Consider the following 12670-nt stretch of genomic DNA (forward strand, 5'->3'; position numbering starts at 1 on the left):
TTTTTTTCTTATGTGCTTTTATGATTGAATAACATATCAATCGAATAAATCTTCTGTGACTTGACTTTACTTGAATACAGACAAAGTCAAATTCAATTTTCATAAAGTTTGCGGACATAACTTCAGTCTTAAAATAGTTAGAAGTGTGTAGATAGGGCATAAAGGGCCACACACACTCTTTGTTTTTCAAAAAACTAGGCTTTTCTCCATGTTGAAAAACGTTTCCACTTGATAACACCAGTCTTGCATATTTTATGCACTCTGGATGACATGAAGCCTACATTTTATGGGCATTAAAGTATACATGAAAATCTAGGTCTTTATTTGATTTCAAGACGTACCACCTTTCCATTCTTTCTGATAAACACAATATAGATTTTAGACCTGGCATCCTTGGCATGGTATTACCCCAAATCATTTGCCTTCATTCCCTTACTTTGCTGAACTGGTTTTTATTGGCATTAGAACTCTGTGCACTTTACCCTTGCTAACTAATGCTAACATGATTGTGCTCTCCTCTTAAACCATGGTAAAATTGCCCTACATGCAATTGGCACATTTATTTTACTTGTAAGTCCCAAGTAAATGGTACTACCTGTTCCCAGGGATTGTAAATTAAATGCTACTAGTGGGCAGCCAGCCCTCGTTTTGCCATCCACTGAAGTGAGATTATAAAACATGTGTCAGGCTTGCCACTGCAGCCCGTAGTGCAGTTTCAAACTGCCATTTCAACCTTGCAAAATATGCATTTTGCCAGGCATAAACCATCTTTTAAAACTTGGAATGTATCCCTAAGGTTGGCCCTAACCAGTCATAGACAAGGTGCATGCTATTTAAATAGTAGGATACGTGTGTCTAAGTTTTACATGTCCTGAAAGTGAAACCTCCTAAAGTTGTTTTTCACTGTTAAAAGGTGGACCGCTCCCATGGACTAACACTGGGTTACCTTATTACATTTCATAACTTCAGATCGGAAGCAGATGGGGATATGCTGTTTAAACTCAAATAAATTATAATTAAGTCTAGCGGTTTGATAGTATTTTTTAAAAAAAACATTTCCGTCTGTATATATCCATGTTTATTTTTTTGCCATTTTATCTGTATCTAGCCATATTTATTTTATAGTTGGTTTATAAATGATGTTGTAAAACTGCACATTTCCATATCCATTTAACTAATGGAGACACACTCATTCTTTGATGTCTGTCGTGATTTAGCTATTTAAGCTGTCAAATATTACATAACAATACATCCACTAAATATTAGCATTATACCACAAATGTATTTTGACATATGCCATTAATTAAAGAAATTTCATCCCGTTTTTTAGTTTCCAATGTTATCAATCTGCTCAACTGTTGGGCTGCAATTCATGAAAGACAGCACGGAGAGTCACTTAAAAGAAGCACAATCTTTGCATTTATTCACTTTTAAAAATAAATGCAGACAGAAAACACATTGTTTTCTGTCTGTATTTATCTGTAAAAATCTGTAAAAACGGAAACATGGAGCCTTAATTATAATATAATATCCTCTCTAATGGAGAATTTCGATTTTAAGTTACTGTTTTGAAAATGCAGCTTTTAAAAAATTGCCATTTTCTTGTCTAAACTAACTGTACCTTTCTACCAGTGTCCTGGGTCACATGACTGTAAATAGCTCTGCTGTTGGGGTTTGTGTATTGCTTCCAGACAGTGAAACAAAGGAAACCTAGGCGTGAGGGGAGAGGGTCTTCCTGAAAGGATGACTGGGGAGGAATTGTAATATGTCCTGATTTTATTTCAAAGAGTCCTGTCTGCCGGCACACTCAAAGGAACCTGACACCAGGCATGCCTTGCCTTTTATCACCCTAGACAGTACAGATCCCCAATAGGAGCCCCTCCCGGGTCCTGGATACTTGGCTAGCATCAGAGTGCACTCAGCCATGCCTAACTGAGATCTGAAGTGAAGTGACGCAAGGCTCTGCAAAGCCTCGCAGCTCCAAACAAAAGGCTCTAACGGAACTGACACAGAGCAACACAAGGTCTCGCAAAGCCTAGCCACACAGCTAAAAGCTTAATTGGATCCACCGCCAAGCGTAGCAAAGACTTGCAAAGCAACGCCGTGCAGGCCTTGCATCAAGGACATAAGTTACCATCCCCAGCTCCAATGTGGTTGGCTTGAACTTGTGACTTTGTGCCAGTCCAGTCTGACAAGATACTCACAGTGGCGCTTTGCGCCTTTTGATGTTATTTTTGACTAAAACTTTAACAACTCATATATCTGGTTCTAATCATTGCATTTTGGCAGTTTTGGCATCATTTTATTTATTACAATTTACTGTATTATGTAAAATTGGTGTGTTTGTATATTGCATAAATACTTTACAAATTGCCTCTAAGTTAAGACTGACTGCTTTTGTGCCAAGCTACCAGAGGGTTAAGGGTAGGATAATTTAGTGATTTCTGTGGTTGTCCTTGACAAGGATTAGGTTTCTTATTTGAGTGAGGCTTCTACTCCTCTCAACTAATAATCCAAATTCCTACAAGAGAAATCTATGCAAATAGCAGATGGAAGCCTATGCTGCACCGATTTTTGCATGTAGGATTTTACGGCTGTGTAAAAAAATGCAAGATAGGGCAAAGAGCCTTAAAATGGCTCTTACGCCTATCTAGTTGGAGAACAGTAGTAACATGAGGCTGTGAAACAGATCGGTAGATTGGAGTGTCTTGCAAGAATCTCAACATTTCGCAGTATCTTTTAATGTGCGCACGACACTCCTGTCTTATTTAATAAAAATGCTGGGTTGGATCTCCAGTCCTGTGCAGATGATAACACAACTATAATTCATGGTGGATCAAACTATAGAACAGAATCAGGCCTGGGTGATCCCTCCAATTTAATAAAACAAGCACTGGTGTTATCCTATCCAGGTCTATTAAAATTAATGACTGGACTGAGGCTCTAGTTGATATTTGGATAAAATATCACCGATTTCAAAAAAGGAACATCTTTATGTAGCACTTTTGATGTGTGCTTATTTATGACTTCCCAGATGAATGAAGTGGTAGTGTCTCCATACCATCAAGTAATTAATTCTAAGACCATGCATCCTTCCTTTCTGGGGGATACATGCTCTGCTGAGGTATGAAATTGGTTAATTCTCGTCTAACCTACTGCAGTACACCGCATAGAGAAGTTTCTAAAGAAGATTTTCTGGAGCTCTAGAATGGTGTAGTCTGGCTGGCCCCATCATTGCTTAAATCTGATTATGTTTTCAAAAGGGAGGAGACTACCTCATTGGCTTCCAGTTACACAGAGTTCCTAATTTTAAATGTAGATCATTAGTGTTTGGACATGAAAGACTCCTTCTTATCCTCAAATCCCCAGGCTCTAACCTAGGATACATAATTCTCCTTATGGAAGATGTAATCCTGATGTTAACAACCTGACATTTCCTGTTTGTGAATAAATTAAAATGGCCACTCTATTCCACCTAGAATGATCAGTACACACCCTGCAGCAGAAGCACGTGATTCACTTTGCAAACATGCTTGATGAATGTAACTGACCTCTCGTGCACTCCCATGCAGCTCTATTTCTTAAATCACTTAACCCATCAGTTTGGATCTAAAACAAAAACAATATATTGCACCTGCGCTGCTTACTGAGGTCCTAAGACATCTCAGAGGTGAGTCAGGATCTGACTATAAATTATTTTGTGTTTTACAGGGATATCTGGTTACTTCAGACATGGAGAAGTTAAATGCACTTTCAGCTCTTGTTGCTTCTGATACTTGATTAGCCTCAATTATAGATATTGCAGAAAAACATCACAGAGAAATCTTGATTTCACCTTGGAATACTCCACAATACTCCATAAATGGCACTTAGGTATAACATTACACCCATTTACTGAGAGCAGTGTGCTTTAACAACTGTTTAGTGAGGTTGAGTAGAGTTTTAATTTTGATTCCCAATCATTGTCAAGCAAACTCATCTAATATAAATGCTTACCTCTATTAGTCGTACAATATTAATATGATCCAGCTTCTTTAAAATGGCTATTTCCTGGTAAATTCTTTCAAGAGGTGCCATAGGCTTTGGCTGTTCTCCAGAAGCAGACTTTGCTCCTCTGGGGGGAGGTCGACCTGCAATAAACATGAGAGCTTTGCATTACCCTACTTGATCCACAGTACTAACAAAGTTAACAATTACAACATTCATCTGATTTTCGTATTATTATCAGTTGGAAACTCATTGACTCTCATATGCCATTGAACTAGTGTTTTCTGGGCCAACTTGTTTGCCATTGGTCCTCCGATGGGAGTTAGCATTAAAATCAATAAAAATCAATTAACAGTTGAACCCATTTGGTTACACAATGAGGATCAGGAATCGGTAGCTATGGGTTAAGGAGATTCATAACAAATTCAAAATCAAGTTAAGATACACGTCTACTAAAACCATGCTATAGAAATACAAAAGAGCAAAAGGCTTGTGGAAGAAATTAAGGCGAACTAATATAAGGCAAACAAGCAATTCAGCCACAGCACTACAAAAGACTAGAAGTAACATTTGATGCTCAGAAAACAGTTGCACGTTGTGCTGTCCATGCACTAGTAATCTGAATTTCCAAAATCTAATCCAAACAATAAGAGGATGGTTTGATAACCTAAAGGGTGTCAATCAGGGAAGTTTCATGAAGGAAATCAGAAAAAGGCAAGGAAAGAATAGGTATGGAAGTGTCAGCACCTCAGAAGCTCGGTAAAGAGATCTCTATGGGTCAAGGAATAAGTGTTAGCCTAAGTCACACCTAGGGACGAATCAAAGGTAAGCATAGAAGTCTAAACCTCTTTTGGTATAATAAAGTGTTTCTATATGCTGGCTTACAGCCTATTGAGTTATGACATGCTGAATGTTCTATGATGACACGTCCAGGTTCTATTGTAATCCAGTGACGGCTTCAGAAGAAAGAGTATAACTGTTGGATCTGGATGTACATTCCTGGGCTCATTTCCTATGTAACTTGCATTAATACTTATTCAATGAATAACTACTCATTGAGCCTCCAGCTGGTGTCCTCGTGATTGCCAATACTTCAGATTTGGCGACAAGGAGAACCCTAAATAGCATTAACCTGGACTGGTTGATGCCATCGTTAAAGCTCCCCATTCCAAGGATAGAGATCAATTTAGATTTTTTTTAGGTTTGTGGGAATTCTATTCTAAATCTATGTGCAATTATGCTGATTTAACGGAAAGTTTCAGGAATTTGTTGAAAAAGAAATCTATTTTTATTTAGTCACCACTTTGTCAACAAAACCTTGAAGATATCAAAAATAATATAATATCTGCTCTTGCCCTTCAGCCGTATGTTCAAGGGTGCAAAACCATTGTTAAAGTGAATGCCAATGTCTATGGATTAGGGGCAATACTGTCACAAAGCGATGGCATAAAAGAATTTGCAATTGGATTTGCATTTCGCAGACTGTTTGATGTAGAAGTGAAATACTCGAGAAAGAGATGGTGGCATACACATGGGGAGTACAAAAATGTAAACAGTATCTTTGGGGCAGGGCATTTTGTTAGCAGACTGAGCACAGACCATTAGTGGACATTCTCCAAGGTCTAAAAACTAAAGTCTACGGCTAGGTTAGCCAGGTTATTGGTTAAACTATTGGAATATAAGACTCCTTCTTATCCTCAAATCCCCAGGCTCTAACCTAGGATACACAATTCTCCTTATGGAAGATTGATGTTAACAACCTGAAGTTTCCTGTTTGTGAATAAATTAAAATGGCCACTCTATTCCACCTACTGAGGTTGCTTACAAACCAGGAGCAAAAAAACGCAAGTCTGACTGCTTGTCAAGGATGCCTCTGGACAACCATGCAGCACTAATAGATGAAGTGGAAATTGAGGAGTGTTTGATTGCTAAAGTTGAGGAACATGTGGTTTGTCGAAGTCTAAGTGAGTGGTGTGGTGCCATGGCTGAGGATCTCAATTTCAAGTAATACAATTTGTGCTAAAAGGTTGGCCTTAGTAGAAAAGTGTGAAAGGGAACTTGCAGCCATTTTGTAAAAGTGCGGATGAAGTGCCAATAGAGTGTGGAATTCTTGTTGGGGTGAGAAATTAACCCCTCCAGCATGTTTTAGAAGAACAGTTATAGATACAGTGCATCCTGGACACTTAGGGATGACAGCTACCAAGAGGAGGGTAAGATCCACATATTGTTGGCCATCCATGGATCATGAGGTGGAGGAGGTGGTATGTGAGAATAGTCAGTGTTGAATGAGTGACAAATATCTAGTGGCGTCGGTTCCCAAACCCAGAGTGGTGCTGTCCTCCAAAAAAGTATGGGAGAAAGTATCTATTGATTTTTTGGGCCCTTTTCAGGTGTTAAAGTTGCAGATGAGATACTTTATTGTGTTAATTGACCTCCTATCAAGATCGGTTGAGGTCAAAGAGGTCGCAGAACCCAACATGGCAAGTGTAATAACATTTTTTAAAGATGTCTTTTGCCGTGAGGTTACACCTGCGGAGGTGTTGTAGGACAATGGTGTTCAGTTTACCTCAGTGGTTATGCAGAAATTAAGCATGTTCACACTCGATTATACTGCCGACAATTTAATAGCAAAGTAGAGAGGTTTAATAAGGTTTTGGTTGAATGCATCCAGAGTGCTTTGAGAGTTCAATCCAATTTTGTGTAGGCCATCAGAGACACTATATGGGTGTACCGCACTACTCCGCACAGAACAAATATCTTTTCAAATGATGAGGGGAAGCAGTGTTAGATCGTGTTTATCTCCAGTGTGGGTGGATGTGGAGGATTTGAGTGTTGATGTCCAGGCATTGTCTGAAAAAGCTAAAGTGGCAAGTGATGAAGTGAGCAGGATCAAGGTGAAGGAGGCATTGGAAGGGAAGACAAAGCAGCAAGAATGCCATGACAGCGTCAGTGGGGGATAGGGTCAATTGTTGTTGAGAAAGGTCTTGTCGAAATGTAGAGAGCCTATTTAAGTAGAGCATGTGGCAATGCTGTTCAGGTATCCAATGGTCAGTGGTGGAATTTATCCCAGGTGACGTAGGTAGGCAAAACTTGGGGAGAATGTCTTGATGGAGGTGAGGACAATGGAGAAGCAGCAATGAGAAGAGGTTTCCAGAAGCGGCGTTTGCAATTTAAGAAACCAACTTCAACATTTCGGAGAAGTAATCTCAACATAAGGTGACCCAAAAGATTTGTTGATTAAGTTGTATTAGTTTTGGGGTGTTTTATTTGTGTTTGTTTTGCATTATTTTTTATTATTTGAAGGGGAGGGTGTAAATAAGGGGGAAGATGTGTGGTATAGCTAAGTGTTTCTATGTGTTGGCTTACAGCCTGTTGAGTTATGACATGTTGAATGCTCTATGATGACACATCCAGGTTCTATTGAAATCCGGTGACGTCTTCAGTAGAAGGAGTAAAGCCAATGGATCTGGATGTACATTCCTGGGCTCATTTCCTATGTAACTTGTGTTAATAGTTATTCAATGAATAAATACTCATTAAGCATCCAGTTGGTTTCCACATGATTGCCGACACTTCACCTCTATAAGTCCATAGGCAGGGAAGAATCAGGTGAGTGGTCTGCAAGGAAATCCGCAAGCAAGAGATGCATAGAGTCTGCAGAAGGGGTTTGGCAGGAAAGCGTATGAAAGAAGTCTATAGGGCATCTGTCAAGAGTGAATTAGGGCATCTGGAAAAGTTCTTAAGTCAGATGAGGTGAACACTAAATTCTAACATACAAAGTCTCTTGGTAACACCCCCTTTGTAAATCTGGTATGAACCTCTAAACCGGCCTGTATAATTCTTCAGCAGATCTATATAGATTCTGTATTTCCCAATGTGACTATTTAGAGGTAAGTATTGCCACGTTATTTTCATAGAATCCACTAAAATGCAGTGTTATAGACAAAAATAAATTTTTATTTGTTTTTACTCTTTTTTCATCTTAAGTCAATTTATACATTTTTTTTGGAAAATGAAGCTAATCGGTTTTCACACATAATTTAGAATACAGACATTGTTACAAAAGACATAATTGTGAGAAAAGACATCCTAGACATCTACAATATAAAAAAGCATTAACTGTCCATTCATACATCATGCTTGCATTCAAACAGAAAACAGTAAAGAAAATTAGTCTAAAGATAGAGGGCTAAAACTGTGAATTGGTCAGATTTTTCCAGTTGACTGAAAGTAGGGAAGATGCTGATTTTCAATATCTTCGATATTGGCAATTTTGGCGGTCAACGCGCGTTTCAGTGGGTGAACCACCTTCTTCAGGACCAACTGCCGGAATTAGCAAGTAGGAATGTTAAAAAGGGATGTCAGGGTGTCTGTGAAATAAGCACAAGGGATTTGTAATTGGCAATTGATAGGGAAACATTGATTTACATTTAAAATTACAATTTATGAGGAGGGGATAGCTATCATGCGCTTTAGATGTAGAGTTTTTAGAGCGTGGGAACATGCGTCGAGAAGTGAGGTATGGAACTTCAGAGACGACCCAAAGGTAATTTGTGCATAACAGTGAAGAAGACTGATAAGGAAACAAGTGACTGATGAAAAGTGAAGTCCCAGAAAAAGGATTTGTAGAAATCAGCAGAAGAATGTGAACAGAAGATACCTATGTATTCATCTCCTGAGATATAAGTATATAGCCTTGCAAATTCTACAAAAAGAAGATTTTTGTGTCATATTGTCTTTTGACATGAGTTTACCAAAAAATAGTATAGTTTAATGGTCGTCCGATGTACCTCAAATATGGTTTCCCATTCCCAAAGGGTTTCGCATTCAAGCAGCAGTGTAGGCGTTCCTCCTGTCTGTCATTCTTCAGGATGCGTATTGTATAAGTTTATCTGACAACACTTACCTTCAAAATTTGCGTGCTGTTTGTCTCAGTCGACTGTCTCTTAAGGACATTTAAGTAATTTTAAATGTAAATCAATGTTTCCCTATCAATTGCCAATTACAAATCCCTTGTGCTTATTTCACAGACACCCTGACATCCCTTTTTAACATTCCTACTTGCTAATTCCGGCAGTTGGTCCTGAAGAAGGTGGTTCACCCACTGAAACGCGCGTTGACCGCCAAAATTGCCAATATCGAAGATATTGAAAATCAGCATCTTCCCTACTTTCAGTCAACTGGAAAAATCTGACCAATTCACAGTTTTAGCCCTCTATCTTTAGACTAATTTTCTTTACTGTTTTCTGTTTGAATGCAAGCATGATGTATGAATGGACAGTTAATGCTTTTTTATATTGTAGATGTCTAGGATGTCTTTTCTCACAATTATGTCTTTTGTAACAATGTCTGTATTCTAAATTATGTGTGAAAACCGATTAGCTTCATTTTCCAAAAAAAATGTATAAATTGACTTAAGATGAAAAAAGAGTAAAAACAAATAAAAATTTATTTTTGTCTATAACACTGCATTTTAGTGGATTCTATGAAAATAACGTGGCAATACTTACCTCTAAATAGTCACATTGGGAAATACAGAATCTATATAGATCTGCTGAAGAATTATACAGGCCGGTTTAGAGGTTCATACCAGATTTCTGTACTTGCTCCCTCCTCTAGGGCCTTAATTTAAACAGGGAGCCCCTCCTTCCATTATATCAACACCCCCTTTGTAAGCATCATCAGGAGTCCATTGTTCTCGTCCATTTCTCAGGTTGCAGATTGCAACATCGGCAGGTTTTCCTACACTAGGCATGGGAACAACAATCCTTCTCATGCACATATAAGTTTGCAACTTTTTCTCAATATGTCTTCCAGTTAACACTCTTGTTCCCCATGTTCCTTCATCAAGGTCTTCTTCTCAAGGCTCTCTCCCTATCTCTAGTACAGTAATGTATCTATTCTACAACTAACAATGCATGAGAATACCTAGAAGAAATGTCATGTTAGCAGAAAATTAACTCAATGTTGCACATTTAATATGCATGTGCATTGGATTCACACTACATGTAACAATCAGTAAGTCTCAAAATAGTCATATGTCAATATGGCTAAGAACTACATTTAAATCAAATATATGAAACAGTAATGCACACCAGCCACGGCCCGTATAGGGCGTGCCACCGGGCGGTGACGTGGGGCGGGGGAGGGGCAGGGTGGGAGGTTGTAAAATTCGGCTGCATCCCCAGTTACTCTTGTTTACACGTGGGCTGGTGGGAGGAGCAGGTCCCCAGGATAGAATATGGTCAGGTTGTGAACAACCCTGTAATAAGTTGGTGGCGGTTCATTGATGATATTTGGAGGGGATCAGAGGAAAGTGCCACCTCTTTTAATAAACCATATCAACAAGAATACATTAAACCTTGAGTGTACAGCACAGATCAGTAACCAATCTATTGAGTTTTTGGATGTACAGCTATGCATCAACAATTGTCGAGTTGAATCGAAACTGCATAGAAAATTTACGGCTGGAAATTCGATTCTCCATGCCACAAGCTCACACCCCAGACATCTCATTTGAAGTATCCCATACGGGGAATACCTCAGGATACGGAAAATATGTAGTTCTGATACTGATCTTGCACTCTGTCAGAATAAGGCAACCGACAGGTTTAGAGAATGAGGGTATATTATCAAAAGTTTAAACCAGGCGAAGGTGAGAGCCAATGCAAATTCAAGGGAAGCTATCCTCTTCAAGGTCCCCAGAAGCATTGAATCTAGTTACATAGGGGCCTCCACAACGGTAGATAGACCTGACGATGTTAGACTAATTACGACATTCTGTGAGCAAGAAAAACAAGTAAAATCAATCATCAACAATCAATGGCCCATCGTGATGACAGATATCACATTGGGTCAAGTCCTCCCTGAAAAACCCTCCCTGGTCTTCAGATGAGCACCGTCTATGACAAATTCTCTGGTAAACAGCAGCCCTGAAGTCAGTTCTAGCCAGAACTGGTTGTCCCCTAAGAAGGGATTCTATAAGTGTAGTTAATGTTGGGCCCGCAAGTTTGGTGTGAACATAAAAAGCTATAGAACGGCTTTTGTGAAAAACAAGTCAGTATCAGAGGGCACCATACATGTTGGACTGAATTTGCTGTGTATGCGTTAGAATTTCCCTGTGGTTTAAAATATGTGGGGAGCACAAAATTACAAGTACACAACAGAAACTTGCAACACATCAGGGCGATAGTAAACTCTGATCCCACGTACCCAGTAGCGAGGCACTTTAAGTTGGTCCATTATAACAATCTGAACCATCATCATTGCTCGGAGGCTGGTTATATAACCCCATACAAAGTTGGAATATGAGTTATTCCGCCTAAACAGAATTCTGTATGTACAAGTAACTGATGGGTCTTTAGGTAACACCATTACAAATATGTGATGTTTGCTGCTATGAGGCTTCAAAAAATGTAAAAATGGAGAAAACATTCTTAATTAGCACTGTAGTTTGTAGAGAGCACTTTATTAGCACATCGCACTTTATCATAAGTGGCAGGACATTAGGACAGAGTATGTTCAATTGTTGTTTTAAATTCATGATTTTAATTGGATCCATGGATATACAATCACATCTAGATAATATGGTACGCATTTAAAGTCTGTTTAGATAGTTCAGTATATGAATTTTGATTCACCATATGTGTTGAGAAAAAATATAATCCCCTTAAATCCATAAGGAAATCATTTGCATATAAGCATTAGTTTGGGAATCCCCGAGTGTTTTTATTGACCATTGTGTCAGTTTACACACAGTGCAGTAACACAGGGGTACAAGATCAACAAATTCACAATGGGATATCAAATGCAGCAACGCTATATTTATGGTATATGTCTGGACACAGATGCGATTATTTGTGGTTTGCTATTGGATGTCATTATGTGGCTATGAAGCATTGTAAATGTACATACAAAGTATTTTGTCTATGCCAGTGTGGGAAAGTATGCACGTGATGGTGCTGTGTTGTTTACTTTAAAAGGCTGAAGTATGGCGCAGCATGGTCCTGTGATCAAGACAGCTGACCACAGGTTGAAACGCGTTTAGGACGATGGCATATAGCCTATAATAGAGACAGAACACTAATAAAATGAATATCATATGCACCGTATTGGAGTAGATATATATATATATATTACCTACTGGCGGTCGCCAGTAGGTAGTTATAGTTAGGACCACGTTTCCATAGGAAATCCGCAACATTCTATTTTGAATAACTTTGGCACCGGTCGACGAATCCTCGCGAATTTTTCAAAATAGGTGGGGCGCTACGCTCCGCTCCTACCCTGAAAGTCTCGGGGGGATTCGTCAAGCGGGGGCTGAGATAAAAGGGGGGTCCCAAAACGCGTTTTTCCCATGCATTTTTCCATAGGACCTTTAGACACAGCTACAGCCCGAACGGCAGAACAGAATTACTAGAAATTTGGCAGAGAGGTAGTCCTCAGGTCAAGGAAGTGCCTTTTGTAGGTTTGGTGTAAATCTGTTCAGTAGATTCTGAGAAAATAGCCTTTAAATCAATATATATATCTGAGCCAGCTTACGGTGCGCTTACGGTACGCTTACCGTACGCGTACGGTGGCGTGCGCGAGCGCGATTCTGATTGGCTCTTAGATCTTAGTAAACATTCGAATCGGCCGAAACCAGGAAGCGGCGGCCGCCATTTTCTCTCTCGCACTGAGAGTG

The 12670-nt window shown here is 39.2% G+C and overlaps 1 protein-coding gene across 3 annotated transcripts in view; it reads right to left on the bottom strand.

Annotated features, from left to right (window-relative positions):
* Window positions 1–12670, bottom strand: part of CAMKK1 (calcium/calmodulin dependent protein kinase kinase 1) — a 1170789-nt gene that overhangs the window by 585978 nt on the left and 572141 nt on the right. For all 3 annotated transcript variants that reach the window (XM_085649569.1, XM_085649570.1, XM_085649571.1), the window contains one exon: window positions 3997–4130. In XM_085649569.1, coding sequence (XP_085505695.1) covers window positions 3997–4130 — 134 coding nt within the window. The remainder of the gene's footprint in view (window positions 1–3996; window positions 4131–12670) is intronic.

The sequence above is a fragment of the Triturus cristatus genome, chromosome 3_2, assembly GCF_964204655.1.
Source record: "Triturus cristatus chromosome 3_2, aTriCri1.1, whole genome shotgun sequence".
Taxonomy (NCBI): domain Eukaryota; kingdom Metazoa; phylum Chordata; class Amphibia; order Caudata; family Salamandridae; genus Triturus; species Triturus cristatus.